Raw genomic sequence first — 26,742 nt, 5'->3', positions numbered from 1 at the left:
CTTAGTTTGAGACTTTGGACCAAGGTCCGATGGTGAAGAAAGAAGGATGGGTGAGTGCATCGGCAGACATCTCGAGAGATCCCCAAGGCGATCAAGCAAGGACCAGTAGGTAAAAAGGAAGACAAGAATGTTCTGACCATCATGCTGGAATATCACGAGCATCCATGAGTCGCGATCAGAGCAGGATGAGTGCTCGTTCGAGACTAGGCACACGGACTAATGTGCACTCGAGATTGGGGGCACAATCTGATGTCTATACCCGGTTGGGCCCACAAGGAAGCATCTGTTCGAGACTAAGCCAATAGGGAGACCAGCTGCGCAGCACTCCACATAGGGAACATGAAAGAAGGCACTCACCTACTCGAACAGGAAGAGCAGATTCCAGGCCACATGTTGTGGAGAACCTTTTGCAAGCCCAATCAACCAATAGATTGCATCGGCAGGCCAACCGAAAGGAACAACCCCCATCAGCCGATAAGGAGGTTGACCAGTGATGCCGACATTATAGATGTCCTCAGTAAGAGCCACAAGCATAGCGAGTGGAAGACATCGAGAAGCTCGTGAATGATCGACTCCAAGGCCTAAGGGTCGGAGGAGATTTAGAGGACGTCGTGCGCAAGGAAGTAGACCAAGTGAACTCTTCATTGTTCACCGACAAAATTGAGTAGGTAACCCTGCTAATGAGGTTTTCAATGCCTACCATCACACCATTCAAAGGTGACTCTGACCCCGAAAGCAACCTCAAGCATTTCGGGAGTGTCATGATACTCTACAAAAGCAATGATGCACTGATGTGCAAGGTGTTCACCATGACCTTACGAAGAGGGACTCGAAAATTACATCCCTTTACCCAAGTAATCAAGAGATGAATAATTCTCCATTATTCCCTCCTTAATTGAAAAATAAATGTTACAAGAGCGGGAAATTTATTTAAGCTAAATGAAGGACACAAATAAGGTAACTCTTCCTCACTCAGAAAAATCCCGAAAATTACTCTCTCTCTCTCTCTCTCTCTCTCTCTAGCCGAAATCCTCCCCTACTCTCATACTTGTGGTTGCCCAGCTCAAGTTGTCGTCACCTCCCTTACCTACTTGGCTCCCAAGCCACACATCTCTCCCGTAGAGAAATATATATATCCTTTCAGTATTATATGCATCTATCGAGACCATATTACTGACTTAGGCATCAGAGGACCCTTGGCCACCACCACACTAGTGGTTCTCTGTTGACCGTCATTTGTCTTGCAGGGAATCTAGCAAAGGAACAAACGAGAGAAAAGAATCATTCGCGAATATTCTCTAATGAGAAATTTGCACAAACAACACTTATGCATGCCTTTGAAAACACTGGTTGTGATGGACAAATTTATTTTACCAATTAACAACAACAGATAATGCATGAAAATAGGACCACCATGAGATGTAGTTGTGTTTTGTAACATTTTGTTTTGTTTTTGGTAATGCAGATGATGGTTAGCATTGCAAAAGAAAATTATGATCATATGTATTAGCCAGTTTATTCAGTGTATATATTGGGCATTCTTTAGGCCCGCCAGTTGAATAAATTTTCCACTTCGTAGCCGTCTAGCATTGGGCCTATTGGTGTCGAAAAATAGATAATAAATAGGGTAAATTTCACTTTACTACCCACAAGTTCCCAAAATTCTGACTTTGATAACCAAAGTTTTTTTCCTCTCACTCTCATTCCCAATGTTTATTTTTACTATCAATTTCATACATCCGTCCGTGTTGCCGTCAAGATCTTCGTTAAATGCTGATGTGTCCATTCTGGCCCACCACTCATCACCAAAAGTGTCTCAAGTGGGTCCCAGACTTTATAAACTCCCACTAAAAAGTTGACGAGGTAAATTGTCCATCTAAAAGTAAATAATAAAAAATTCTCTCTCCATTTTCTCTTTCATGTCATTTTCTCTCAAGCTCAGTCACTCTCTTCTCTCTTTTTTTTCCATTACTCAACTTCCCACCCATCAATTAAGTCAATCAATATCAAGAAATCACATTTTTTTTTCTTGTTAATCAAACTCAGTTTCCTATTTTCAATTAATTTTCTTTTTTCGTCTCCAGCTCCTGCAACAACTGGGCTTCAGCCAGCGATTGCAGCAAACTAAGATAGAGGTTGGTAATTGCTCCCTCTCCTTCTTTCATTGGCTGCTCCAAACCCTAATTGTAATCTAATATTGGTTTATGTTGGGCTGAGGTTGGAGGTGGAAGCAACAATAGAGGGAGGTCTCGAATATTGGGTGTTGATAATAGATTTGGGCCTTAGAGAGAGACATGAACAAAGGGATTGGGGTGGGGTGGCTGAGGATGGGATTTTTTTTAAGTTCTAATTTAGGGCAGTGTTTGAAGGATAATTGATTGGGTTTGTGGGGAGAGGGGGCGTTAGGTTTATTTGGTTTAATCCTTTTTGGCCTTGTTTGGTGGGCTAGACTGGACTAAAGTTTTCAGTTCATATAGATTACAATCTTGTCCGTCTTTCGATGAGCCTAAATGCACAACGAGACTCATTCGGACTCGTATTTTCTATGGGATAACAGTCCAGCGAACCCTAGTATTGAAAACCCGAGGGGAACCACGGGTTTAGAACGACATCGCCTCCGCCTCCTTTCTCCTTCGATCATCTATGCCTCCGCTTCCACTCTCCTTCGATCTTCTACGCCCATGCCTCCGCCTCCCCTTCTTTAATCATATATGCCACTTCCTCCTCCTCCTCCTCCTCCTTGGCTCTTCTCCTCATCTCTTCATCTCTTCTTCTTCGTCAACATAAGCTGTGAGCAATACCCATTTTTCTGCAATAATTTTCTTCTCAGTTTGTGGATTTGTGAAATTGGGTTACTTCTTTTTTGCTGTCTTTGTCATTAAATGAAGTGGATGGGGATTTGCAACTTCTTAACCTCTTTTTTTGTTCAGTTTGTTCAAAACTATCCTTGTTATGAAGATGGGTTTTTTGTTTGAATGTTAATGATCGGTTGAGTATGTAATATGTGAGATATAACACCTTGTTATTAAATTACCATTATTTCTTATGTTTCCCCTTTTTCAATTTGCCAAAATCATTGATTTGCTTAGGGAATTTAAAAGCAGGAAAACATCTCTGTGAAAATGCTCTGAAATAATTGGAAGCATCTTTTTAGATTAATCTTTTTGGTTCCCATTCACACACCACCACAGGAACAAAATCTCAGATTAATCTTTTTGGTTCCAAAATGTTCTTTCCCTCTCTCTCTCTCTCTCTCTCTCTCTTCTTCTCTCTCTCATAGACAGATTGTGCTTTCTCAATTAGAACTTCAGTATTAGATGTCTCTCTTTTACTTTGTAGATAGATATTAGACTCAGATTTATACTGAATTTGACTATTTGATGCTTCGTCTGAATTTATTAGTTTACTTTGAAGTTTTTAAAGAAAATCATAAAACTCATAAACAAAAAGCTATCTAGAGTTTAAATAATGATAAAATATGCATATATTCTGTATAAGGTTTCCTGCCATTTTTTCTTTCAAAAAATGATTTAGGGATTTGTACGTTGGTCTTCTTTCTCAGGGCTATGGTTTCGACTATCACCTATTTCATACCTAGAAGTATTGGATCCTGAGCAAGCAGGTAATCCAATACTATTAGTTGGATATGTTGTATGTTTTCGCTTCAAAATTCCATATTAAAGTTGATTTTGATGGAAGATTAGTTTGTCGTCCTACAGAAAGAGGTTATGCTTCTTGCTTTGGAATTTCAAATGAACTATGTGATGATGATATAAAGGAGATTTTGGATTTGCTTACTGTATCTGAATAAGGTGAGTTCTTGATACATACATTATAAGGAAAGTGTAGCATTTACAGATAGATTATTGTTTATGATCTCTTCATAATGGTACCATAAAATTAACTTTTAATCCTCCACAAAGATAATGAAGCTACCTAGAAAGATGAACATAGAGCACTATTGGCTTTTTAAAGGTCGTTTATATGTCCCTTTATTTGTTAAATAATGAATACAAATTTTTCTTTGCTGGAATTGCTCATTTTTAACTATGGACAACCTGATGAGCTTCTTCAACCATTTGGAATGCACAACTTATGCTGCCAGTATTCTACACAATTACATTGTTATAGGGAGCTAACAGATTACTAACCCATTAGTGTTGCTGTCTAAAATGGTTTTAGCCATTTGATTTTGAAAGAAAGTTATTATTTAGGAAATGCATTGTATTTGATTTGTAGAATGTGAGAGTAGTGTTCTGTTGGGCTCCATTATTTTTATCATAATGAGGGCGAAAACTCTCCACCGGCCGTAGGCTTGACTTTGCCAACCACGTAAATCTGTGAGTTCTTATGGTTACGCATTTTCATCTTGGCTTTTATTGTTTTTATCTTTCCTTTGTTATTTATTATTTGCCAGTACGAGGGGATTAGTTCCAACAATGTTCTATACTTAGTAATTGATTTAAATGCTACGTGCTCTTGTTCTCTTAGGCAGTGGGTTTTTTTTATTGTTTTGCTACATCTATTTTAGTTAAGCAACCCATCTTATGTTCATATGCGTGGTTTTTGCAGATTTTTGCTTTCTCAATTAGAACTTCAGTATTAGACTTTTACTTTCAATGCTCTAGGTTTCTACATATTTTGATTAGGATGAATAATGCCCTTGCATTTCCATTTGCGTGTTGTTTCATATATTCTGATAATTAGTTTATGTTTGAGTATAAAAAAGAAAGTCACAGATTATGATTTTGTTCTTGCCAATATTGTTAATGGCAGGATAGACATGGATCAAAAGAGAAAAAGGAAGATTGTGACAACTTTAGTTACAATAGAGTTAGAGAAACAACGTTTGTGTCATCCATGATGTTAGTAACTATCATATATGCTTTGACAACATGGTACTATAAAAAGTACTACCTTAGGAACCGGACCTTTATTAGGCATGAGATTTGTTTGAGTGTTCTAGATAGATTTATAGGACATAGTGGTGTAACGTGTGTGAATGAACTTCGAATGGATAGAAAAACATTTGCCATGTTGTGCGAATTACTTCGTACTCATGGAAGGTTGAAGATGTATGGTTCGGTGGCCATTGAGGAGCAAGTTTGTATGTTTTTATATATTCTTGCCCATCACGTAAAAAATCATATGGTTCATGATACGTTCGGTCGATTTGGTGAGACAGTGATTAGGTACTTCAATTCAGTTCTAAATGTTGTCCTGAGGCTACATGAGATTTTATTAAGAGTGCTAGATCCTTGCCACTAATGTATTAGGAGTTTGTTCCTGAGATATAAGGTTCATATTTGTCTTTCAGGGTTGGGAGGGTTCATCATCAAACTCTAGAGTACTTCGAGATGCGATATATAGGCCACATGGGTTAAAGGTTCCGATGGGTAAGATTAATGTAGATACCATATAGTGTAGGTGTAAATCATCCTAAATTTGAATATTATTTTAATTAGCTCCTATTTATTGTTTAGGTTATTATGACCTTGTGGATGCTGGTTACACAAATTGTGAGGGATTTCTTGCACCCTAAAGAGGAACGAGATATCACTTATCGGAATGGAGAGAAGGATATGCACACTTGAACCATCGAGAATACTTTAACATGAAGCATGCATCAGCAAGAAACGTGGTGGAATGTTGTTTTGGACTTCTTAAGATGCATTGGGCAATCTTAAGGAGTCCATTGTTCTATCCAATACAAACATAAGGACGAATAATAATGGGTTGTTGTCTTTTACACAACTTAATTAGGAGAGAGATGTCTATAGATCCAATAGAGCAAGAAATTTATTATGATCCCCTCATTGAGAACAATGTAGATTATGGCACTATTGATATTATTGCCACATCCGACCAATAGTCTGCATAGAGGGATAATTTGGCTACTGATATGTTTAATGAGTGGATGGCATATAGAGCAACATAATATAAGTATTTGTTGATCATTTGAATGTACTTAAAAGAATTTTCGTGTTATTATTAATTTCGTGAATTTTTGGACTATTTTTATGATATCTTCATGTGATTTCTTATTTTTAACTTTGTGTACATTTTTTATATATTAAATTTAATTATTTCTGATATTAAATCATTTAATAAACATTAAAAATTGCTTTTAAAATTATTATTTTTTTAAAGTCCAATGCAGTCCGGCCCATATTTGTACCAAACAAAGGACAAGACTTTAGTCCAGTGCAGTCTAGCCCGACTTAATATACCAAACAACTTATTAAAGCTCATTCCAATCCAAGCCAAATCAGTCCAACACTCCAAACCCAATTCTAACCAATTTAGTCCAGCCCATTAAACATGGCCTTTTGATTTTACGAGTTTGATCAATTGAAGAAGAAAGAATAGATGTTAGGTAATTCGTTTTGATTTCCGGGTTTCTGCTTTGATAGTCCAATGCTGAGTGTTTTTTCCTTCTACAATAGATTTTTTTTTTTTTTTTTTGTATGGATAATTCTAAGAGAGAGAAAGATGGATAGAGATTTTTTTAATTATTTACTTTTAATTGTTTTTAATATTTATAATATTTTAATAATTAATGTACCAGATGGGCCACAACAAGGACACGGACGACAACACGGAGGGACGTATGAGAATAAGAATGAGAGAGAAAAAAACTTTGGGTATCAAATTTAGAATTTTGAGAAACTTACGGATAATAAAGTGAAATTTACCCTAATAAATAAGAAAAAGAAAACATAAATTGTTGAGAGTGGGATTTGAACCCACGCCATTTCGGACCAGAACCTTAATCTGGCGCCTTAGACCAACTCGGCCATCTCAACGATGTTGACAAGTTTTCGCAATTCAAGCTTTTTGTTCTTGTTGGTATTTTTAAAGAAGGTGGTTGGGTTGTGTTGTGTTGAACAGATTCACCGGAATGAGCTTCTTAAAGTACATTCTTAGATAAAGTTTAAAGAATAATTAAAAAAACACAACTCTAGCTATTCTCCATATTCACCTTCTAAAATAGAGAAACTTCTCCAAAATGTATGGAAGAAAAAAAAAAAAAAAAACTCATAATAACTCCCTAATAATTAAATATTATTTTACTTTAATAATAAGGTCGCCTAGGAAAATAAGGCCGCCTTATTAAGACTTTTGGCTCCACAAAAAAATAAAGTAGAAACACAGCCATATCAAAAAGAGAAGCAGAAACACACAGCCCAAATGCCCAGTTCGTTCATTGTCTGCATATATTGCGCGTTCTTTGGGCCATCCATTGCTTCTCTCTCAGCCGTCTAGTATTGGGCCTGTCGGCCTCGGAAAATAAAAAGAAAAAGAAAAAAGAAGACAGAAACATTACATTATTGTTGAGAGTGGGATTTGAACCCACGCCCTTTCGGACCAGAACCTTAATCTGGCGCCTTAGACCAACTCGGCCATCTCAACGTTGTTGAAGGGCTTTCGCATCTTAAGGCTATTATCCAAACGATCAACCGGAGAATAATAGAATTTCAGGCCAAGCTTCTCCTCTCGTATTGAATACTGAATGCCCACTGCACTTGTGACATCCACACATCTGATGAAGAAGGCTAAAGGATTGTTTTTATTTTTATACATCGAGTAAAATAACTGAAAATTAGCAAATCCCTTTGGTTCTCAACTTGCATTAATTACCCAAAAAGAAAAAAACAAGCACGCATACATATATGGCTTCAAAAATGCTATGCCTGTGTGCAGGCATCGTCACTCCTCCTCCTGCGAAGCTTACCAATACAAATACTGGTTCCAAGCTCTCTCTGTCTTGTTCTTCAGATAAGGCTTCATCAGTCCGGCTTCAATCTTTGAGGTGCAAAGCTCTCGGCGAAAGCTCTCAGCCTCAGACCTCCTTGGCCGAAACTGTTTATCCAGGAATCTACGGTCCTTGGACCGTTGACTCCACCGACGTTCGAGAGGTACCTCTTTCTAATTCATATTCTAATTATTATGCTAATTAATTCCATCCAAGTCTAACCCAGTATTTTTTATGTTAACCCATCTTTGTTTTTGGGGTTTGCATTGGTGTGGCAGGTGATTTTGTACAGGTCAGGACTCGTGACAGCTGCTGCATCATTTGTAGTTGCTGCCTCAGCTGCCTTCTTGCCTGATAGCTTTTTCTTGACTGGAATTGTGAAGCACAATCTTGATTTTGTCTATGCAATTGGAGCTGGTGGGTTGGGTTTGTCTTTGTTTCTGATTCACATCTATGTGACTGAAATTAAGCGCACTCTGCAAGCATTTTGGGGGCTTGGTGTTGTTGGGTCTGTGGCTGCATATGCAAGCTTGGCTCTTCCAGCTGGAGAGGGCTTAGTTCAGTATGTTGTTAATAACCCAATAGCTGTCTGGTTTGTTGGCCCTCTCTTTGTATCACTCACAGGACTAGTTTTCAAGGAAGGTAATGAGAGAGCTCAAATGTGTTCTATTTTGCCTTGTTGCTCACTTTTCTTTTTTCTTTTTTAAGTACAAGCATAGCTCAAACTCCGTTACTGGACCATTTTTCACTGAGCTAGACCCGTTTACTTTACTCACTTGTATTTAATTCAAGCCTTAGCACAGTATATTTAAATAGAGTGCTTATTTCAGGTCTCTGCTATGGGAAATTGGAAGCTGGAATTCTCACATTCATTATACCTATCACCCTTCTTGGGCACCTGGTATATTGTTATTCTTGCATATATCTTGTTAAAAACTGATCCATTTCATGTTTCAAAGTTGAACCCTAGCTTTTATATCCTGTTTTGTCTAGGCATTAATGAAGTTCATGCTCATTTAAATTGATTGAAACACAGAGTGGCTTGATGGATGATGGAACAAAACTTTCTTTGCTGGGATTATGGATGGCTTTGTTTGTGATATTTTCTGGAAGAAAGTTCACTCAACCAATTAAGGTAGTTTTCCAATTGACTTAATTGTATAAAAATCCCTTTTTTATATATATTTTCAGTTACCATTTGAGATTAATATTAATGGCCAATACATTTGGTAATGAACTGTCTTTCACCTTCAATTCAAGGATGACATTGGTGACAAGTCTGTCTTCACGTTCAATTCTCTGCCTGAAGATGAGAAGCAAGCCTTGATTGAGAAGCTTGAGCAAGAGAAGTTTAGTCAGAATTTCGATTAGGTGTATTGAGTCACAGTGGCTCTTTAGTCTGTAGTTCTACTGGAAAAGAATTTTGAGGTAGATTATACTGTACAAAACCTCTGAGTGTTGGACACTCTTCTAAAGCTACTTACATATTTATAGAGTCTTCATATTCTTATGGTCCTTATGTGTTTCCTTCTTTCCTTGCAACCATGTCATTTCAATTCAAAAGAACAATAACTAATTAGATTATCTTTACCAAAATATTTTTTATTTATTTATTTATTTTATATAATTTTATAGGCCAGTCAAGATTTGGCAATAGCCATTGCTGACAGATTAAAGAACATAAATCTGCAATGCCAGACATTATTATCACTAAAATTGAAAAATTAATATGGCCTCCTATTGAATTGAAGAACATATTAGCAGCAATTGGAATAACGGCACACCTTTTATTTAATATTTTTAATATAGTTGACACTGTCATATTAATAAACAGTGACAACTATTAACAAGCATAAATGCTTACCATGGCTGGCCCTCCCAAAAAAAAAAAAAAACCAGCAATTGTTTGACAGAAAAAAGAAAAAAAAAAAAAGCTATTTTGCTGCAGAACCCCTTTCCTAAAGACACAATACAAATTGAATTGGTTGCCGATTCATGAAGCAAAATCACGCAGCTGCTTCCACTTTACCCCTCTTGCTACTAGTCATTGCCCCGACATCCAACGCATTACCTCTGTTGTTTGCCTTTTTTCGCTTGCGAGTCTGCTTTAAGTTTCTCTCAACTGCAGTTGCTTGCAGTTCCTTCTTGTTGGCCTTTGCAGGTTCAACCGGACCAAGTTCTACCTCACAGTTAACAGAATCTTGCTGCTTAAAGAGCTCCTTGCCCTCATGTCTCTCTGCGTCTCTCATACAAATGTCAGCACCTTCTTTGGCTTCGTCCAGAGTCGCTTCACTTGCATTGCGAGTTTCGGGGTCTTCAGCAACCAAATCAGGCTTTTCATGTGAGCCATCAGTATGTTTACTTGACTCTTTAGCACCTTCCTCTGACTTAACAGCTTTCACCTGGAGTGATTCTATGATATTCTTGAGTTCTGTATTAACCTGTCAAGATGTTAACATATATTAATGGAGAAATTGCAACTGATTAAAATATTTATTGGGCACTGAAACAGGTGTTAGGGTAGAACTATATAATAAGAAGCCATTACTGATCAGCGTTGAAAACACAGGAGGATAACAAAATAAAACTGCAACTGCACCAAACAGACAGAAGTAGCATACACAAACCTGCCTTAACAGTATTGTACAATTTTGTCAAGCATTAAGGTTAAGATTAGATGCATCCACTTTAGCATGGAGTGAACTTCAATATGGACTACCCAAACATATATGCAGCAGACTACATACCTGCGGATTGTTAAGAAAATCTGCTATGTCATTCGTACATGAAGGACACTTCATCACGTTTTTCTTTGCCCGTAATGTACGTCTGCCTTGGCATGTCCGCTGTGTCGTTGCGCTTATGCCAGCAAAGGCGCCCTCTAAGCAATCTTTGCAAAAGTTGTGAGCACATGGCGTAGTAATTGGGAGAGTCATAACATTATGACAGAGGTAGCATTCCAACCCTGCATTGACCGCAATTTGCTTATTAAACATATTGCATTAAAATTAAGGAAACAAGGAGTTATGGTGATCACATGAGCAGTAGTAATAAAATGGCTGGAATTACACACATTTTATCATAAAGCTATACCTTTCAGAAGCCGTTTGCTAACAGTCGTTTTCTGTTTTCGCTTGATAACTTTCCTAGTTTGTTTCTTATCTCCTAGGTTCCCACTATCCACCGGTATTTTGCTACGTGGTGGAGACCTTTTCCACATCCAGCAACCTTTTTCTTCCTGAGATGCACAAATAACATGTTTATTGACGTTCTTAAATCAATATAAACCGGCACAGCTAAAACCATATAAATTAGCAATGAAACCATCTTACATCAAAGTCCCAAGAAGGTTCTACCCTTCTTTCTGTTACATCAATCGCATTCACCAACTCCGGAATAACTGGCAGAAGCCTTGGACGGTCTCCATGAACATCACTGCAGATTGATTTTCCAGAAATTAAGAGTGAAGAGAGACAGAGAGAGACATAGAGAGAAACAAAAAAAAAAAGAAAAAAAAAAAGGGACATTCATATATACCTTGTCCAAGGAGCAGGTTCATTGTCACATCTAACAAAAAGATACCTGCATACCTTAAAACCCTGAAAGAGCAAAACTCTTGTTAATGAACATATCAAGTATGAATCAAAATCTGACATATTAAATTATGAAGAGTTGTTTACTTGTTTGCCATGTTTTGTCCAACATTTCTCAATTCTGTAAACTCCATCGTATCGTAGCCCTGCTGGCGGGGCATAAGAGGAGCGTTTCTCCTTCTTGGATCTGCCCAAAAGAATAGTTAGTGTTGGCTAAAACACATAAGATTCAACCTAAACGATAAAGAAAACAAAAATTCGTTCTCGCATCAGATATTTTCTATTTGATAAAGACACAAAACTCACCTGACAACTCGAACAGGGTAACCCTGTAGGCAACTTACTCTTAGTGCCTGATTCCTCAGCTCAAACTTCTGATCAAAAGTGTGAGCCTTATTTGTACGCTTATTGCCACTAAGGTCCCTTCCACCACTGTACAGTTCAGCACAAAACCAAAGATTAATTGAGACAAAACAGGTTAATTAAAACATCATTTTTAATTAATTAATTATAATTATTCTAATAATTATATATAATTACCTCCCCGTGTAAAGAAACCACTCGCCATGGTCCTCATCATCTTCATAGCCACCAGAGAGAACAACCGACTGGGCCCCATGTTTGGACTGCCCGGCAATCCCAGAAATCATCGGAAAATGAACCCCCCATTGCCTACATTCTATCCTGCCGTCATAAGTCTCCCCAACCAACACCCCCGTCTTCTTCTCAGGGTTGTTTTCGGCCGGAATGGGTCCAAAATGGTCAGGCGGGATGGTCACGAAGATTCTGCCGCTCGCGGCGTTGGCCTTGCCTGCCTTCTTGGCCCTCTCTGTGGTGAACGCCTTGTCAGGCCGGTTCTGGTTTTGGATTTGGACATAGTGAACCACCTTAGCTCGTTGTTCCTCTCCGATGAAGCCGTTTGACTGCTTCGCTATGCGGATGGCCTCCACAAGCACAGAGTTGATGCGAGGGTTGCTCGCCATCTTCGGCGGGACTGCGCAGCGGCAATTCGCGCAGGTTCGCTTTCCCTGCTTCACCCATTTCTGGAAGCACTTGAGGCAGAAGTTGTGACCACAAGGTGTCTGGAACAATTAAACACAGAAGCAGATAAAATTCATTAACGCAATTCTCTTTTTTTTAATACAAGCTATAATCTAAACAACTTTAAATTAATCTAATCTCTTAAGAGAATTTTAAATTAATCTAATCCCCTGACAGAACGGCTCACTTCAGGACGAAGTGAGATAAAATCAATAAACGCAATTCCGTAACAATAGTTTAAATTACTTTAAATTAATCTAATCTCTTAATCCGGCGCAGTTACCGATCAAGTGAGACTTTAATTCTCTATTTTCTAAGTTAAATAATATATCAATAAAAAAATGGGCATTGGGCAGTTGAGAAGAAGAAAAATGTTTTGAAACGGAAATTCAGAACACGACAGTTGGTGTCAGTTTGGATGACGAACCGTAACCGGTCTTTCCGGAAGCTGCATGCAAATCGAGCACTTGATATCGACCTCGAGATTATCGAGGCCATCGTTTTCACCGACGGTTTTGTCGTCCTTCTCTGGATTCGCGCCGACGCCATCGGACGGTGGTCGCGCGCCTCCAGACATCAGCTCCTGCCGCCTCTTTGCCTTCTCCCGCTCGGTCAGAGACTCGTCCGACTCGATGGCTCTGATCGCAGCGATCAGCTCGCCGGAGCTTCCGACCTCTCCTCCGTCGGCGACCGTATTACCGACGATCTGTCCGTCGTCGGACGGCGGAGCACAGTCGGGACAGTCCCACATGAGAGTCTCGGCAAGGGTTTCGGGGGGGACGGCGAGGCAAGCCACATGCCAGGGGGTGTAGCAGGTTTTGCACGTGAGCGTCTCCTCGGCTGACGGCTTCGTTTTGCAGGCCATGCAAAAGCCGTCGCCGTCGCAGGGGAGCACTCTAACGCTGACGTTGGCCATCGTGATGATAAAAGAGTGGCGAGTGTTTGACTTGTAAAGGTCAAAATACTGGACCTGAAAACTAGACTCTCTCTTTTCTTACTGACAGTGACAGTGCTGACTGGTGCGGAAGTGAGGAATTTAGAATGGGTATTTATAGGACAGCCGGAGGGGTCGATATAGAATGTATTTGGTACGATTTTTTTGAATTCTTCGATTTTCCCTCTTGTTCATTGTGTGTTCTATACATGGGAAGATTTCCGGCACACATTGAAGTGTCACGCTCCAAAACTTTATTTCACCACCAAAATATGATAGGGGAGGGGAGGGATATTTACCAAATTAAGGAGAAAAGAAAAAGATAAGGAAGAAATTGCAACTAATTTTCTTTATTTATTGTTTGGCTACAAGTATAAAAACCAGAAATGATGCTAAATATCGATATTTTCACCGATATTTGTATGTCAGGCCTGTCAAAGGTCTATAAATGTAACCTAATTTGTTTTAACAAAGTTGGAGATCTTTTTGAAACTAAAAAGTTTTGAGTAGAGTAACGATATATGTAGAAAGCTATGTGCTGGAACGAGATGAGTGAACCATTCACCGGACCTGATATGCATTGAGATATCATACCCTTTTGAAGTTGTACATGGCACTTTCGCACCACAAGGCTCCATCTATTCACTTTCGGAAAAAATTCTGCATTGTTGGTTACATGTTCTAACGACCCAACTACCCTGACATATTACCTTAAAAAAGTATGATTGGAATTGTAAGTGCATGTGTGCAGTTAGATGCGATATAACGGCTAATTTTGTTTTAACTACCGTTTGAGTTGAACTGCTGACTGTGATCACAATAAAGTCATAAAAAAAGATGAATTACTAACTTGTCGAGTTTCCATAATTCAAAAATAATGAAAAATATTTTATTAATCAATCATGACAATCGAAGCATTCGTTGTTGATGTAATATCTAAAAGTAGTCGGAGCATTGATTATCCATGCAACGCGAACATTGTTAACAATAACTTGGCGAAAAATGCTTATTCAACGTGTCACTATTTCATAGGAATCAAAGGTGATGTTGATTCAATTTTCCATAAGCGTTTGTTCAAAGTTACATTAACATTTTGCATCTGTCAACGAGTCTTATGACATGTTTATTTATTCATAATCATAATCACAATAAGGAGTTTAATTGCTATTACGAATTATGCAAATTATTTATTAATCATGTGAAAATGAAAGCATAAATGATGCCCCACCCAATATCATAAAATTGAACTATTGATTTTGGAGGAATTACACTCTTCATACTAAAGTGGTTCATGAAGAAACAATCCATTCAAGAGTGCTTTTTTAAAATATTAATAAATAAAAAATCATTATACCATTCACACAATTTATAAAATTTCAAGTTTTCCCATTCACTTTAATTCACCAAGTAAAATAGTATATTTATAAATATAAAATTTTAGTAATCAAGCTTATTTATATTACCCTAAGTTTAGATGGAGAAAAATAACTCGGAATTTAGCTAAAATTTGGGAATTGAAGAGGAGAAATTGATATTTCAATTGTTTGGCCACTTAAGTATGGAACTTATTAAATGACGCGCATAAAAAATTGTGGAAATTTGGGATCGAGATTCTCGAGTTTAATTTTCCGCTAAAAGATGCATTATTTCACAATTTCTATTGAGTAAGAATTCATTTTTCATTGTAATTTCTGTCATTTACAAAATTCGACATACATAAATCCAAATACTGAAATTATTATTTGCCAAAAATTTAAATGATGAAGATCCAAATTCAATCATCTAAGAATTCTATACAATTTTCAATTTCTTCATTCAAACACAGGGTTGATGAACATCGTATATTGAATCCGTATCGACCATTCTCCCTCAAATTTCATATAGTTTAACAACTTCATTGAGAATGCGAATTCTAACTCAAACTCACTAATTACAACTTAGTAGACAAGCCATAGCTTAACTTGCATGAGTGGAATGAGAGTGATGAAGTGGAGCACAAGTTATATTCCCCTTCTAATGCAAAAGATTATTAATATTTTGTTTACAATGTAATAAATTTGTATTATTTGATTCATTATTTTTAGTGTTTTGATGTTCATAATGAATTGATTGGAAAAGTAAAAATAAAATGCAGAGTTTTTAGAAAAAAAAATCATCTCATAAATGATAGTTGTTGAATAATAATGAAAAAGAAGAAGAAAATAATTGCTGAATACTAAATAAGTGAAAACGTGACCGGCGTGATAGTACACTCGTGAATAGATGGAAAGTAGTTTACACGTCATGGATGGAAAGTATATTGACAAAATAAATAAAGAAAAGGAAAGCAATCTACTAATTTCTCTTGAAAAGGAAAAAAATCCACCCAGAAAATGTAAGATTCAGCCCCCATTTTCAGCACATTTAAAGCTAACCCACCTAATTTTAAATTGTAGTTACGCCAGCATGGCTAACGTATTAAAGACGGGGGGACTCTATTAGGACCCCTTAATTTGCTCTCTACACTACACTCCTCTCTTGGTTCTCTCTTGCAAAATTCAAATTCCACTTTTACCCTTTAATATCACATTGGAATAATTCCGAAATATTTAGCGATTAAGATTGGATTGGAATTTAGCACTAGCGGTCATGTCAATCGGATTGGAATTTAGCACTAGCAGTCATGTCCCGGCTCTTGAGTTTTAAATATATGATTAAAAGGTTGGAGTAGTGGAATTATGTATTCCACCTATTTTATAAGATAAATTATTATACGGAATGCACATGATTGGATTATCACGAGATTATCTTTTATATTATCTACATGCATTTTTGAGCACCAAACATGACATTGGTTAAGCAATCCTACTACGTACCCAACAAACGAGGCCGAAACACTCAGCCCAATATACGTCACCATGGGCCGCTAGCCTATGACAAAATCCTAGACATACCTTCGTGGGGCCAAGTGTTTTTACGGGTCCAGAAACAACATGTGAGGATATTCAAGAAGAACGACACCGTTTAGCAAACTTTCCCTTTGTTGTTTTGATTCAGAAACTGATTGACTTTGCCTTTTTTAAAACCCTAAACAGAACGAGTGGTTTAAGTTACCCACCACCAATAGTGGACATATTCGCATGCGTACACTCTCCGCCTTCATTACCTCATCGACTTCTTTTGGCCACTGTTTCTTCCATCGGCTCACTCTGCGCCACTCACACAAAACCCTAGCATCACCTCTAGCTCCCTGCTTCAGGCGCCACTTCACACCAACAATGGCTGCTCCAGAGGACTCGCTCCGCAAAGCCCTTGCCGATAAGCAATCGGAGGTCGAGAACCAAGGCAACCAGGTCCGATCTCTCAAAGCTGGCAAGGCGGCCAAGTCGGAGATTGATGCCGCCATTGAAGCCTTGAACGCGTTGAAGCTCCAGAAGGCTTCGATCGAAAAAGACCTTCAAGCCACATTGAGCAGCGCCGATGGCTCGCTCAACAGGGAGGCGTTCCGCCAAGCGGTATCTAATACGCTGGAACGGCGTCTGTTTTACATCAAATCTTTCAACATCTATGGTGGCGTTGCGGGACTCTATGACTATGGTCCGCCCGGTTGCGCCGTCAAGTCCAACGTCCTCGCATTTTGGCGTCAGGTTCGTTTGATTTAATTTGTCTACTTTTTTATTGTTTCGATTGGATGAAAACTCTAGACTAGTTCGTGTTTAAGTTGTTTTAATTCAATAATCTGCTTATGGGAGTCTGCATGGGAATATATATTTTTTTTTACTAACTGGAAGGGATTTAAATTTATGTGTAATTTATTTTCACAATTTACTTATAAGGAATTGGTAACAAGCTTTTGACATTCAAGAATGGTTGTGAGTAAAAAAAAGAAGAAATGAGTGCATGAGTGGAGGTCTATGTGAAGAACATCACAGCTTAGGGAAAGGAATGCATAATCAATGATTTGAGCCTTTTTCTATCGTCTTGCAGCATTTTGTGCTTGAGGAGAACATGCTGGAAGTTGACTGTCCTTGTGTGACACCTGAGGTGGTTCTGAAGGCATCAGGACATGTCGAGAAATTCACTGATCTTATGGTTAAGGACGAGAAAACTGGGACTTGCTACCGGGCCGATCACTTGCTCAAGGATTTTTGTAATGATAAACTCCAGAAGGACCTAAACATTACTGCAGAGAAGGCCAAAGAGCTTAAACATGTACTTGCGATGTTAGACGACTTCTCAGCTGAAGAACTAGGTGCAAAGATAAAGGAGTATGGGATTGTATCCCCTGACACAAAGAATCCTTTATCCGATCCTTATCCATTCAACTTAATGTTTCAAACTTCAATTGGTCCATCTGGCTTGATCCCTGGGTGAGCATTTCAGACACATAAACATATTATCAAAACTTTTTCTGTAATGTTAGTATCAATATCCATGGAATTTTGCCTTGCTCATTCTTATTTTTTGTGTTACCTCATTTTCTGCAGGTACTTGCGTCCAGAAACTGCACAAGGCATCTTTGTGAATTTTAAAGACCTGTATTATTACAATGGCAACAAGCTACCATTTGCTGCAGCTCAAATTGGGCAGGCTTTTAGGAACGAGGTTATAAATTCTTCCCTGTGATTCCAAAATAAGATCATGCCTGATTTTTTTCAGGGCATTCACAGACATGGTCTTTCACTATTTATTCTTCTTACCAATATAGTCTTTCACTCTTTATTGGGACTGAAAGGCTCGAAAATTGTGTGTTGTTTATCAGCTTTATCTTTAAACAATAATACTACATCTATACCTACAAAATAATATACATATATATATATATATATATATATATATATAATTGTCATGTAACTTGTGTCATGCTCTGTTATTGCCCAGTGGTTTTTGTGCCCAGTCTTCTTGTTGTTTCCCATTGAAGTTAAGCCATCATGGAAGTTCCAGCTTGTGTGATCCATAATCAATTCCTAACTTGTTACTATAATGTGCAGATATCTCCTCGCCAAGGCCTTTTGAGAGTTCGGGAATTCACACTAGCAGAGATTGAGCACTTTGTGGATCCTGAAGATAAATCTCACCCAAAGTTTTCAGAAGTTGCAGAGTTGGAGTTTTTGATGTTCCCAAGGGAATTACAAATGTCGGGCGAATCTGCAAAGGCAATTCGATTGGATGAAGCAGTAGCTAAGGTTGGGTTCCGCCAACTTTTATTTGATCTTGTTTTATATTTATATATCTTTTCTATATCTTAGTTTGATAGTGCAATTTCACATGATTTAGGGAATAGTCAACAATCAAACTTTGGGCTACTTCATTGGCAGAGTGTATCTTTTCCTCACTCGTTTAGGTATAGACGAGAAACGATTGAGGTTTCGCCAGCATCTTGCAAATGAAATGGCTCACTATGCCGCTGATTGTTGGGATGCTGAGATTGAGAGTTCCTATGGCTGGATTGAGTGTGTTGGTATAGCTGATAGATCAGCATATGACTTGCGTGCTCATTCGGTAAGGACTTGTTAGATATTTTTAATTTAAAAAGCTTAACTGTAGACTGATTTTTCATTTATCATTATGCTGATATGGTAGCATTTTAAATGTATATTGATTGATTTTTGGTTTCATTTGGTAGTGTTTTGGTCCAGTAGTATTTTATTTGTCAATTTCAGAACTTCATTTTTAAGAATGAAACAGTTGTACCATCATGAGAGAAGACTTACAACATAAAGTGATGATGAGTGTATATTCTGCTTTGGTGTAGAAAACTATATTTTAAAAAGTATTGTTTCTTGTTTTATGACAGGAGAAAAGTGGTGAAGCACTTGTGGCTCATGAAAAATTTCCAGAACCAAGAGAAGTAGAGGTAAAGTTTTATGCAGATCATGTACATCGTTGATGTTATCTATCAGTAAACACGATTTCCTGACTTCGTCTGTAAGAACAGTCTACCATTTTTGACTTGTTATATAATTTCAGGTATTGGTTATATCTCCAGTAAAGAAAGAGATCGGCCTTGCTTTCAAAGGGAGCCAAAAGAATGTAGTTGAAGCTTTGGAGGTGAATATGGAATATTGTCTTTATCATCTTCTCACCTTTAATAAATATATTTTTGTGTTGATGTATTACCTCATGCATTTCAGTCCATGAAAGAAAAAGAAGCTTTCGCATTGAAAGCTGATTTAGAGTCGAAAGGGGAGGTGGATTTTTATGTCTGCACTCTGGGGAAAAATGTATCTATCAAGAAGAACATGGTGAAAATTTCAAAGGAGAAAAAGAAAGAACACCAAAGAGTATTCACGCCCTCTGTAATCGAGCCTTCTTTTGGTATTGGGCGAATTATATATTGTCTTTTTGAGCATTCGTACTACACACGGGCGAGTAAAGCTGGGAATGAACAGTTAAATGTTTTTGCTTTCCCCTCAATTGTTGCACCTATTAAATGTACGGTTTTCCCACTCGTCCAAAATCAAAAGTATGAGGATATTGCTAAAGACATTTCCAAGTCATTGACTGTTGCTGGCATATCTCATAAAATTGATATTACAGGTATGTAAATGAGAGATTTATCTTGGTTTAATTCCCCATTGTAGCTTAAGTATTTGAGTTTCTGACTGTTTGATTGTTTGTTTGATCAGGTACCTCAATTGGGAAACGTTATGCACGAACTGATGAACTGGGTGTACCTTTTGCAATCACGGTTGATACTACATCGTCTGTGACAATCAGAGAGAGAGACAGCAAGGATCAAATCCGTGTTGATGTGAAGGAAGCAGCATCTGTTGTGAAGGAGGTAACCGAGGGACTGAGGAGTTGGGCCGATGTGTGGGCGACTTTTCCCCATCATTCTTCTGCATCTGCGGATGAGTAGATCTAGGGTGGTTTTAACACTACTAGGATCCACATAATATAGTCGGAAATTTTAAAACTATACAAAGCCTACAAGGTTGATGAAGCACAACCAACTAATTGGGGAGATAACTTTTTTCTGAATGTGTGTAGCATCTATCTGTTTCTTTTTCTTGTACTTTTACTATTGCAATGCAAAGTTGTGCAATAACAGAAGTATGACTTCAGCCTGAATGTGCTTGAGCAAGTAAATTTGTAGTCGTTTATTTACTCCGGAAGCATTGTTTGCCATGTGATTTTGGACTATATTTTGGTGCACAATTTTATTGTCATTAGCATTACTCATCCCTTGGCACATGAGAGAAAATAATTAGGGAATCATAATGACCAAAATGAAAATTTCAAACCAAGGAAGAGGTTTCGAACAAAGAGGTTCATGTTCGAATCTCTTTCCTCTTTTTTAATTTTTAAAAGACAAACTATATTATTCATCCTAAGTATTAATATTCCCACACCATTAATCCCAATTTTTTCTTTTTCACAGAATAAAATTGTCTTTCTATTATGGACTGCGAGCTGTCGTCAATGAACGGCGTCGTAACACCTGCACCTGGAGATACGGAATTTGGTCCAATCTTTATTTGTTATTGGAGTTGGACTTTGCTACGGTCAAATATAGCTTTGTTCGCTGTAACCAACAGAAAAAGAAATAAAAGAAAAACAGAAGTAGGCTTTTTTGTTCGTGTGTCGAGGGGTTGAGGCCATAGCGATAGCAGGAAGAAAGAGAAGAAGATGCTGCGAGTCGCGGGAAGAAGGCTTTCATCTTCTGCAGTGGCTTGGAGGTCGTCGCAGACAACCCCAGCCTTTGTCTCTGGATCTCATCCGCTTTTCAATAACAACGACGACTCTTCCCCCGATGGCCCTTCCAGATCCCCCAATCAATTTTTCTTCCATTCCCATTTTCCATCTCTGATCAGAGGTCTGCCCTAATCCCCCACCTTTAGCTTCAGATTTATTTAGGGTTTGGTTCTTTTACAATTGATTGCTTTAATTGTGTAGGGCTACTTGTTCCATCCGGTCAGGATTCTAATTTTTTAGATTCAGAAATTGAAATTGGTTCATAATGCTTATGTAATCTTCATTTCTCTAATTTTTGCTTATTTTCATTTTCATTTTCAATTCAATATTTCCAAAGTAGGATCTTTGGTCAAATCGAAATGGGCATTTCACAGTTTTAATTGAGTATGTGATATGTCACTCGACCTGGGATTTTATGATTTGTTAAAGCATAGCGTTTGTGCTTGCTCCAGATCGATGTGTTTTTAATTTGATTTTGATACTTGCTTTGGTATTCTATTGCTGAATCAATTTTGTGCTTTGAATCCTTCTTAGTAAATTTGTGCTTCATTTATTGAGATTGAAAGAAGTCCGCGATAATGAAAGGACAGAAAATTAGTCTATTTATGAATCCTTTCTTTGTTTTTATGCACTGTCTGGATCCTGAAAAAACTGTCGTTAACTCATTGGTTATAATAAATCTCATTTCGTTAAGGATTATGGTTAACTACACAAGTTGATACCCTGACACAATATCAAGACCTGGGTGCGTGTGGCATTTGTTTAAATTGATAGTTGCTGGATGTCTAGATAGGTCGGACGAATTTTTGAAAAAATGTAGGCAGTAGCTTCTGTTCAGAGTTAGTAACTTGCGTTTAGTTTCTGTACTATACAGATATTTCATATGCTTTGCACTCTTTTGGCTGGGGATGATAGTTAGGTTATGTTATACTCTAGCTATCTTTGTTTCTTGATAGATGCCTTTAGTTAATAATTTGATTGGAAAATGCCTTGCTGATGCGCCTGTCTCATGTGTAGAGGGGAAAATGTGATGTTTCTTCACATGTTAATCTTGAAACTTATTTGCATGAGATTCAATTGTCTATGGAACTTGTTTGTTGAAAGGTTGGTTCCTCATTTCAGGATTTTCCTCTGAAGCCCTTGCTCCCGGACATGATATTGGTCTTATCTCAGAAATCCCAGCTACCGTGGCAGCTGTGAAGAATCCTTCTTCAAAAATTGTATATGATGAGTACAACCATGAAAGATATCCACCTGGTGACCCCAGCAAGCGGGCATTTGCTTATTTCATCTTGACAGGTGGCAGATTTGTGTATGCCTCCTTGATCCGGCTTCTGGTCCTCAAGTTTGTACTGAGCATGTCTGCCAGCAAAGATGTCCTTGCCCTTGCTTCCCTTGAGGTTGATCTGTCCAGCATTGAGCCTGGTACTACTGTTACTGTGAAGTGGAGGGGGAAGCCTGTTTTTATTAGGCGTAGGACTGAAGATGACATCAAGTTGGCTAATAGTGTAGATGTTCAGTCCCTTCGTGACCCCCAACAGGATGCAGAGAGGGTTAAGAATCCAGAATGGCTTGTTGTTGTTGGGGTCTGCACTCACTTAGGATGCATCCCCTTGCCAAATGCTGGTGATTTTGGTGGTTGGTTTTGCCCATGCCATGGTTCGCACTACGACATTTCTGGCAGGATCCGCAAGGGACCTGCACCATACAATCTAGAGGTACCCACTTACAGTTTTTTGAGTGAGAACAAGCTGCTGGTTGGATGAGCATTGCCGGGCAGTTTTTATTTTCTCAGGTGCATCATTTTTACGCGAGGTCTCATAATTCATAGCTTCCTCGACATCAGGGAATGTGATGTTTGCAAACTTCAATTTTTATTCTAGTCATGGTTAACATATTTGGATTTTGTATCTGCAGTCGGTACTGGTTGGAGTTCCGATGTCTTGAATAATACGATTACATTTTTGTTTACCGTGTAGAGTTTCATGGTACTTCAGGTTTTTTTTTTTTTTTTTTTTTTGGTCTGAAAATACTTCAAAAAAAGGCGCAAAGACCGCCAGCAAAACCAACAATACAGAAAGCAAACAAGATGCAAGCAGACTAGGATCAAAAAGAGAGCCTAGAATAAAGCCTACACCCAAAGTAACCTAATCAAATTACTGGGCTGAGACCTCCACGGGAGGACAAGGAAGGCCATCGGAAACCATTGTTGATTCAATTGAATAATTGACGCTTGAGTGTACGGTTTGCTTTTTGAAAGCGTTGTTGACTCGGGCGACATAATTAAACTATATCTTAGAGATCCATCATGCATTTATGGATTTCCATGATACACGTTGCTCCTACACAAGCCCCAAAACTACCGACCTATGTGCTACCTAAAATGAGTGCAAATTTTCTTCAATTTGGCAATAGTTTGGCAGGATACGGCTGGCCCTGCAATTATTTGGAGCCATCAAATTACTCAAAAGCAAGATGACTTCCATCTCAATATCTTGCAATGCCAGATGAAATGTTCCAGAACGTTTTGCATTTGCCTTGCAGATGTGTGGACGAAGGTCCGATAATGCGGGCAATTGAACTATAAGAATTTAATACAGATAACGTGCTAAGCGGTAGAAAAGTAGCTCGAACTCCAAATGTTACAACAAAATATTTAACCAATATCAATCGGGAAGTGCCTCGAGTTGAGCCAAAAAGCTAGCAGTCTTGGATAGGAACTAACGGCAATTTGCCTCCATATGTATCTGGGAGTTGGCTCTCATCAATATCACTGAGCAGGGTGGAGCTCAGTTTTTTGTTCTCAACAAAAACTATCTGCAAGATTACACGGTAAACAGATGATTGAGTTAAACAAAACAATCACTTGGTAGTTGTTAGCGGTATAAAAGTAGCAAGATGTGCAGATGACCCTGTTTTTCCTGGTAAAGAAGTACTTTTACCTTCTTCTTGGTTTTGTTGTCAATAAATGGGTAAACCATCTTCCATGCCGTCATGAAAACGTAAGGCACATGAACAAGATATAACTTGCCAAGCCTTTCTGGGTAGCAATCCTGTCCAAGAAAACAAGTATCCATTATTACCTCGTCTGAGTGACGTTAAAACGTAAATGTCATTCCAATGTGCCACAGTTGAACAGAGAAGCTACACATTCCAATTGCATTTGTTTCACCTAATCGATCAAAGACAATCATTTGGAAATTTGTTTGATGGAATGTAATGAGGAAAGTCGAACCTGCAAGATCGACAGAGCTGCCAAGTATCCACGAATGTCGCTATTGACATATCCCCATCCTTCAAGATCTGCAATGGATACAAACTTTTCCTTGCCTGCTGGCATTCTGAAAGATAAACATAACATAGAGCATATGACATGGCTACAATTATTCAGGGCACATTCTAAAATATCGATAACCCCTTAAAACTATCATATTCAACTGACTGAAGTACCAAATATCAACTGCCATAACTAACATGTGAGTTACCTGGCACTTATTTTGTCAAGGCTATAGACTACAAAACCTGCAAAAGGAAACGGTCAAAATTTAAACTGAATGCAAGAAGTTTTCTGGTTTCTTCATTAGAAAAGCCGCACTTACGTTTGAACTCCTCTAGTTTGGTGCGCTTATGCCTCCCACCAAAAACGACGACGATGGGGCGTCCCGTCTTGTCCAGACCTTGCATAAACAGCTTGTTATGAGCAAGCTCTCTTGGAATCTCTGACTCTGAGATGGAACCATTTGGCACAAATGACTTTCTCCAACTCAGATACTTGAGGAACAGGGTAGAAGCCTTCTCAATATCCAGATCACGTGCCCGCAGAAATCTCCGGATCATGAAATCATCCACGTCCTGCATAGCATACCAGCATTATGCAAGTATAAGAACAATGTAGCCAATCTTGAAATTGGGTATGCAAAAGTTTAAATTAAACACTAATTTTTGTTATAAAAAGAGATTGTATATATAGAAAGGACAAGTTTATTAATTTTCCTTGACATATCAACATTAATATCCATCAGCAGTTTGAGCACAAAACAGTTCAATTGAAACCAGCTTCATCTCCTACCAAACCAATTAACCATACATGCTCAATCACCCTAATCATTATAATCTGAAATCACAACCATTTTAGCTTTAACAATCTAAGCTAGTAGTGTCATTAGATAGAAGATGAAGGCTAAGCAAAGCAAGTTGTTAGGAAAAAGTGAGACCAAATTTAGAATAATTTCTAATCAAAGAATTGTCAACAAAAGTAAAGTGACAAACAGGAAAAGAGGAAAGGGTATATATATATATATATATAGAGAGAGAGAGAGAGAGAGAGAGAGAGAGAGAGAGAGAGAGGGAAGAATTATCCAATTCCAACCTTGGAGGAGGGATCTTCCCTTTCCACAAGAGCTCTCATGATGCCCATCTTGTTCCTCTCAATCTCATTGCTTTCAAAGTTTGATTCTTCGATCCCCTCATTTACTTCCATCCCCTCATTTATTTCCATGCTCATCACACTCTCTTTCCCATTGGATGACTCCATAATTCTTCTTCTTTTTTTTTACCAAAAATTCTTTCTTTTTATGTTCAAGCAACCTCCTTTCCTTTTCTTCCCACTTCCTACGACAAAACCCAGCTTTCCAAATTCATAAAAATATCGAGAGAGAGAGAGAGAGAGAGAGAGAGAGAGAGAGAGAGATAAGAAGAGAAAGGGGGGGGGGGAGGGGAGAGAGAGAGGAAGACTGAGAGAGATGGACTTTAAATGAAGGCAGTTGAGAAACAGAGACGAGCTGGTCTGCCGACCCGCGGAATTTAACGGACTCGTGACCATCCGTTAACGAAAAGTCTGTAGATAGAGACTTTTTAATGTTTCCTTTGGAACTCCATTATTGACTTGACTCTTCCTTTGTGATCTTTGACAAACGTCCGTTTTCGCTTCCGTTACCGGTTCGATTATAATTGGGCTTTATTTGCGCGGCTTGGTCTCACTGACTGGAGTTGGGCCAACTAACCAAACTCATGTCATTGTCATTAGGAAAAGGAGGGCCCCCCAGGTGGGTCCATTCGTTTCAGCAAAAGCTGTTTCTCGATTGATTGATTTTTCTGTTTGGACTGAACGTATTGGATAAGGAAAAGAGTGAGAGAATTTTTTTAAAAGAAATCAAAATGAATAAAATTGTCCTAATTTATTTTTGGATTTTCTAATGACAGTTTTGATCTCTTGGACTATAGAAGTCCAAGAGATTTGTGTTTACTCACTGTTCAATATGAATTCAACGGTTCACTAACCCTTGCACTTCTTTTAAGAAACTTTTTTGAACCATTGGATTAAATCCAATGATAGGTAACCATAATTTCTTAGACTCCTGTGGTCCAAGAGATCGAGACTGTTCTTAATTAATCATTTACATTTACATGTCTTTAGTTTGGAAGTTGAGAGATTTTTCTGTTTTTTTGAATTTTTTTTGGCTTTTTTCAAAAGTGAAAGTTTTTGTGTGGCTAAAACCTAAATTTACTACGTACTTTCATAGTATTTTTCGCAGTGATCATTATTTTTTCTTTTTCTGGTAACTCGCAAATGTAGCTACTATTTAGGCTTGTACACGTATCAAATATTGTATTACTTTTGAATGAAGGTATCTGAATAATTAAAATGCTTTTCATCGGGAGAAAGACTTTCATGAAATGAGAATATAACTATTTTGCTATCTTCGATCAATAATGCTATGATATGCATCATAACAGTTCCA

General features: G+C 38.1%; 5 protein-coding genes and 2 non-coding genes across 7 annotated transcripts; 3 read left to right on the top strand and 4 right to left on the bottom strand.

Moving 5' to 3' along the window:
* On the bottom strand, window positions 6,726-6,806 carry TRNAL-AAG. The gene has a single exon. It is a non-coding gene; the product is annotated as a tRNA-Leu (tRNA).
* On the bottom strand, window positions 7,333-7,413 carry TRNAL-AAG. Its single transcript has one exon. It is a non-coding gene; the product is annotated as a tRNA-Leu (tRNA).
* Window positions 7,437-9,275, top strand: LOC18788432. Its single transcript, XM_007223152.2, has 5 exons — window positions 7,437-7,919; window positions 8,035-8,398; window positions 8,587-8,657; window positions 8,793-8,891; window positions 9,017-9,275. The coding sequence occupies exons 1-5, from the start codon at window positions 7,674-7,676 to the stop codon at window positions 9,125-9,127; spliced, it is 891 nt and encodes a 296-aa protein (XP_007223214.1). The 5' UTR covers window positions 7,437-7,673; the 3' UTR covers window positions 9,128-9,275.
* On the bottom strand, window positions 9,473-13,422 carry LOC109946600 (E3 ubiquitin-protein ligase ORTHRUS 2-like). Its single transcript, XM_020554949.1, has 9 exons — window positions 12,818-13,422; window positions 11,890-12,431; window positions 11,656-11,781; window positions 11,437-11,536; window positions 11,294-11,355; window positions 11,089-11,191; window positions 10,850-10,994; window positions 10,504-10,721; window positions 9,473-10,197 (listed from the first exon to the last, which is right to left on the bottom strand). The coding sequence occupies exons 1-9, from the start codon at window positions 13,304-13,306 to the stop codon at window positions 9,763-9,765; spliced, it is 2,220 nt and encodes a 739-aa protein (XP_020410538.1). The 5' UTR covers window positions 13,307-13,422; the 3' UTR covers window positions 9,473-9,762.
* Window positions 16,343-20,447, top strand: LOC18789002 (glycine--tRNA ligase, mitochondrial 1). The gene is made up of 9 exons (XM_007221844.2): window positions 16,343-16,950; window positions 17,291-17,673; window positions 17,791-17,908; window positions 18,295-18,489; window positions 18,581-18,805; window positions 19,101-19,160; window positions 19,274-19,354; window positions 19,438-19,843; window positions 19,933-20,447. The coding sequence occupies exons 1-9, from the start codon at window positions 16,444-16,446 to the stop codon at window positions 20,163-20,165; spliced, it is 2,208 nt and encodes a 735-aa protein (XP_007221906.1). The 5' UTR covers window positions 16,343-16,443; the 3' UTR covers window positions 20,166-20,447.
* Window positions 20,825-22,978, top strand: LOC18792381 (cytochrome b-c1 complex subunit Rieske-4, mitochondrial). Its single transcript, XM_007222449.2, has 2 exons — window positions 20,825-21,122; window positions 22,124-22,978. The coding sequence occupies exons 1-2, from the start codon at window positions 20,936-20,938 to the stop codon at window positions 22,765-22,767; spliced, it is 831 nt and encodes a 276-aa protein (XP_007222511.1). The 5' UTR covers window positions 20,825-20,935; the 3' UTR covers window positions 22,768-22,978.
* LOC18788947 (random slug protein 5) lies at window positions 23,481-25,705 on the bottom strand. The gene is made up of 6 exons (XM_007225966.2): window positions 25,371-25,705; window positions 24,601-24,853; window positions 24,487-24,523; window positions 24,237-24,342; window positions 23,944-24,054; window positions 23,481-23,818 (listed from the first exon to the last, which is right to left on the bottom strand). The coding sequence occupies exons 1-6, from the start codon at window positions 25,533-25,535 to the stop codon at window positions 23,702-23,704; spliced, it is 789 nt and encodes a 262-aa protein (XP_007226028.1). The 5' UTR covers window positions 25,536-25,705; the 3' UTR covers window positions 23,481-23,701.

This window comes from Prunus persica, chromosome G1 (genome assembly GCF_000346465.2).
Source record: "Prunus persica cultivar Lovell chromosome G1, Prunus_persica_NCBIv2, whole genome shotgun sequence".
NCBI lineage: Eukaryota > Viridiplantae > Streptophyta > Magnoliopsida > Rosales > Rosaceae > Prunus > Prunus persica.
Note: the sequence above shows the minus strand (reverse complement) of the source record. Positions and strands in the feature narration are given on the sequence as shown.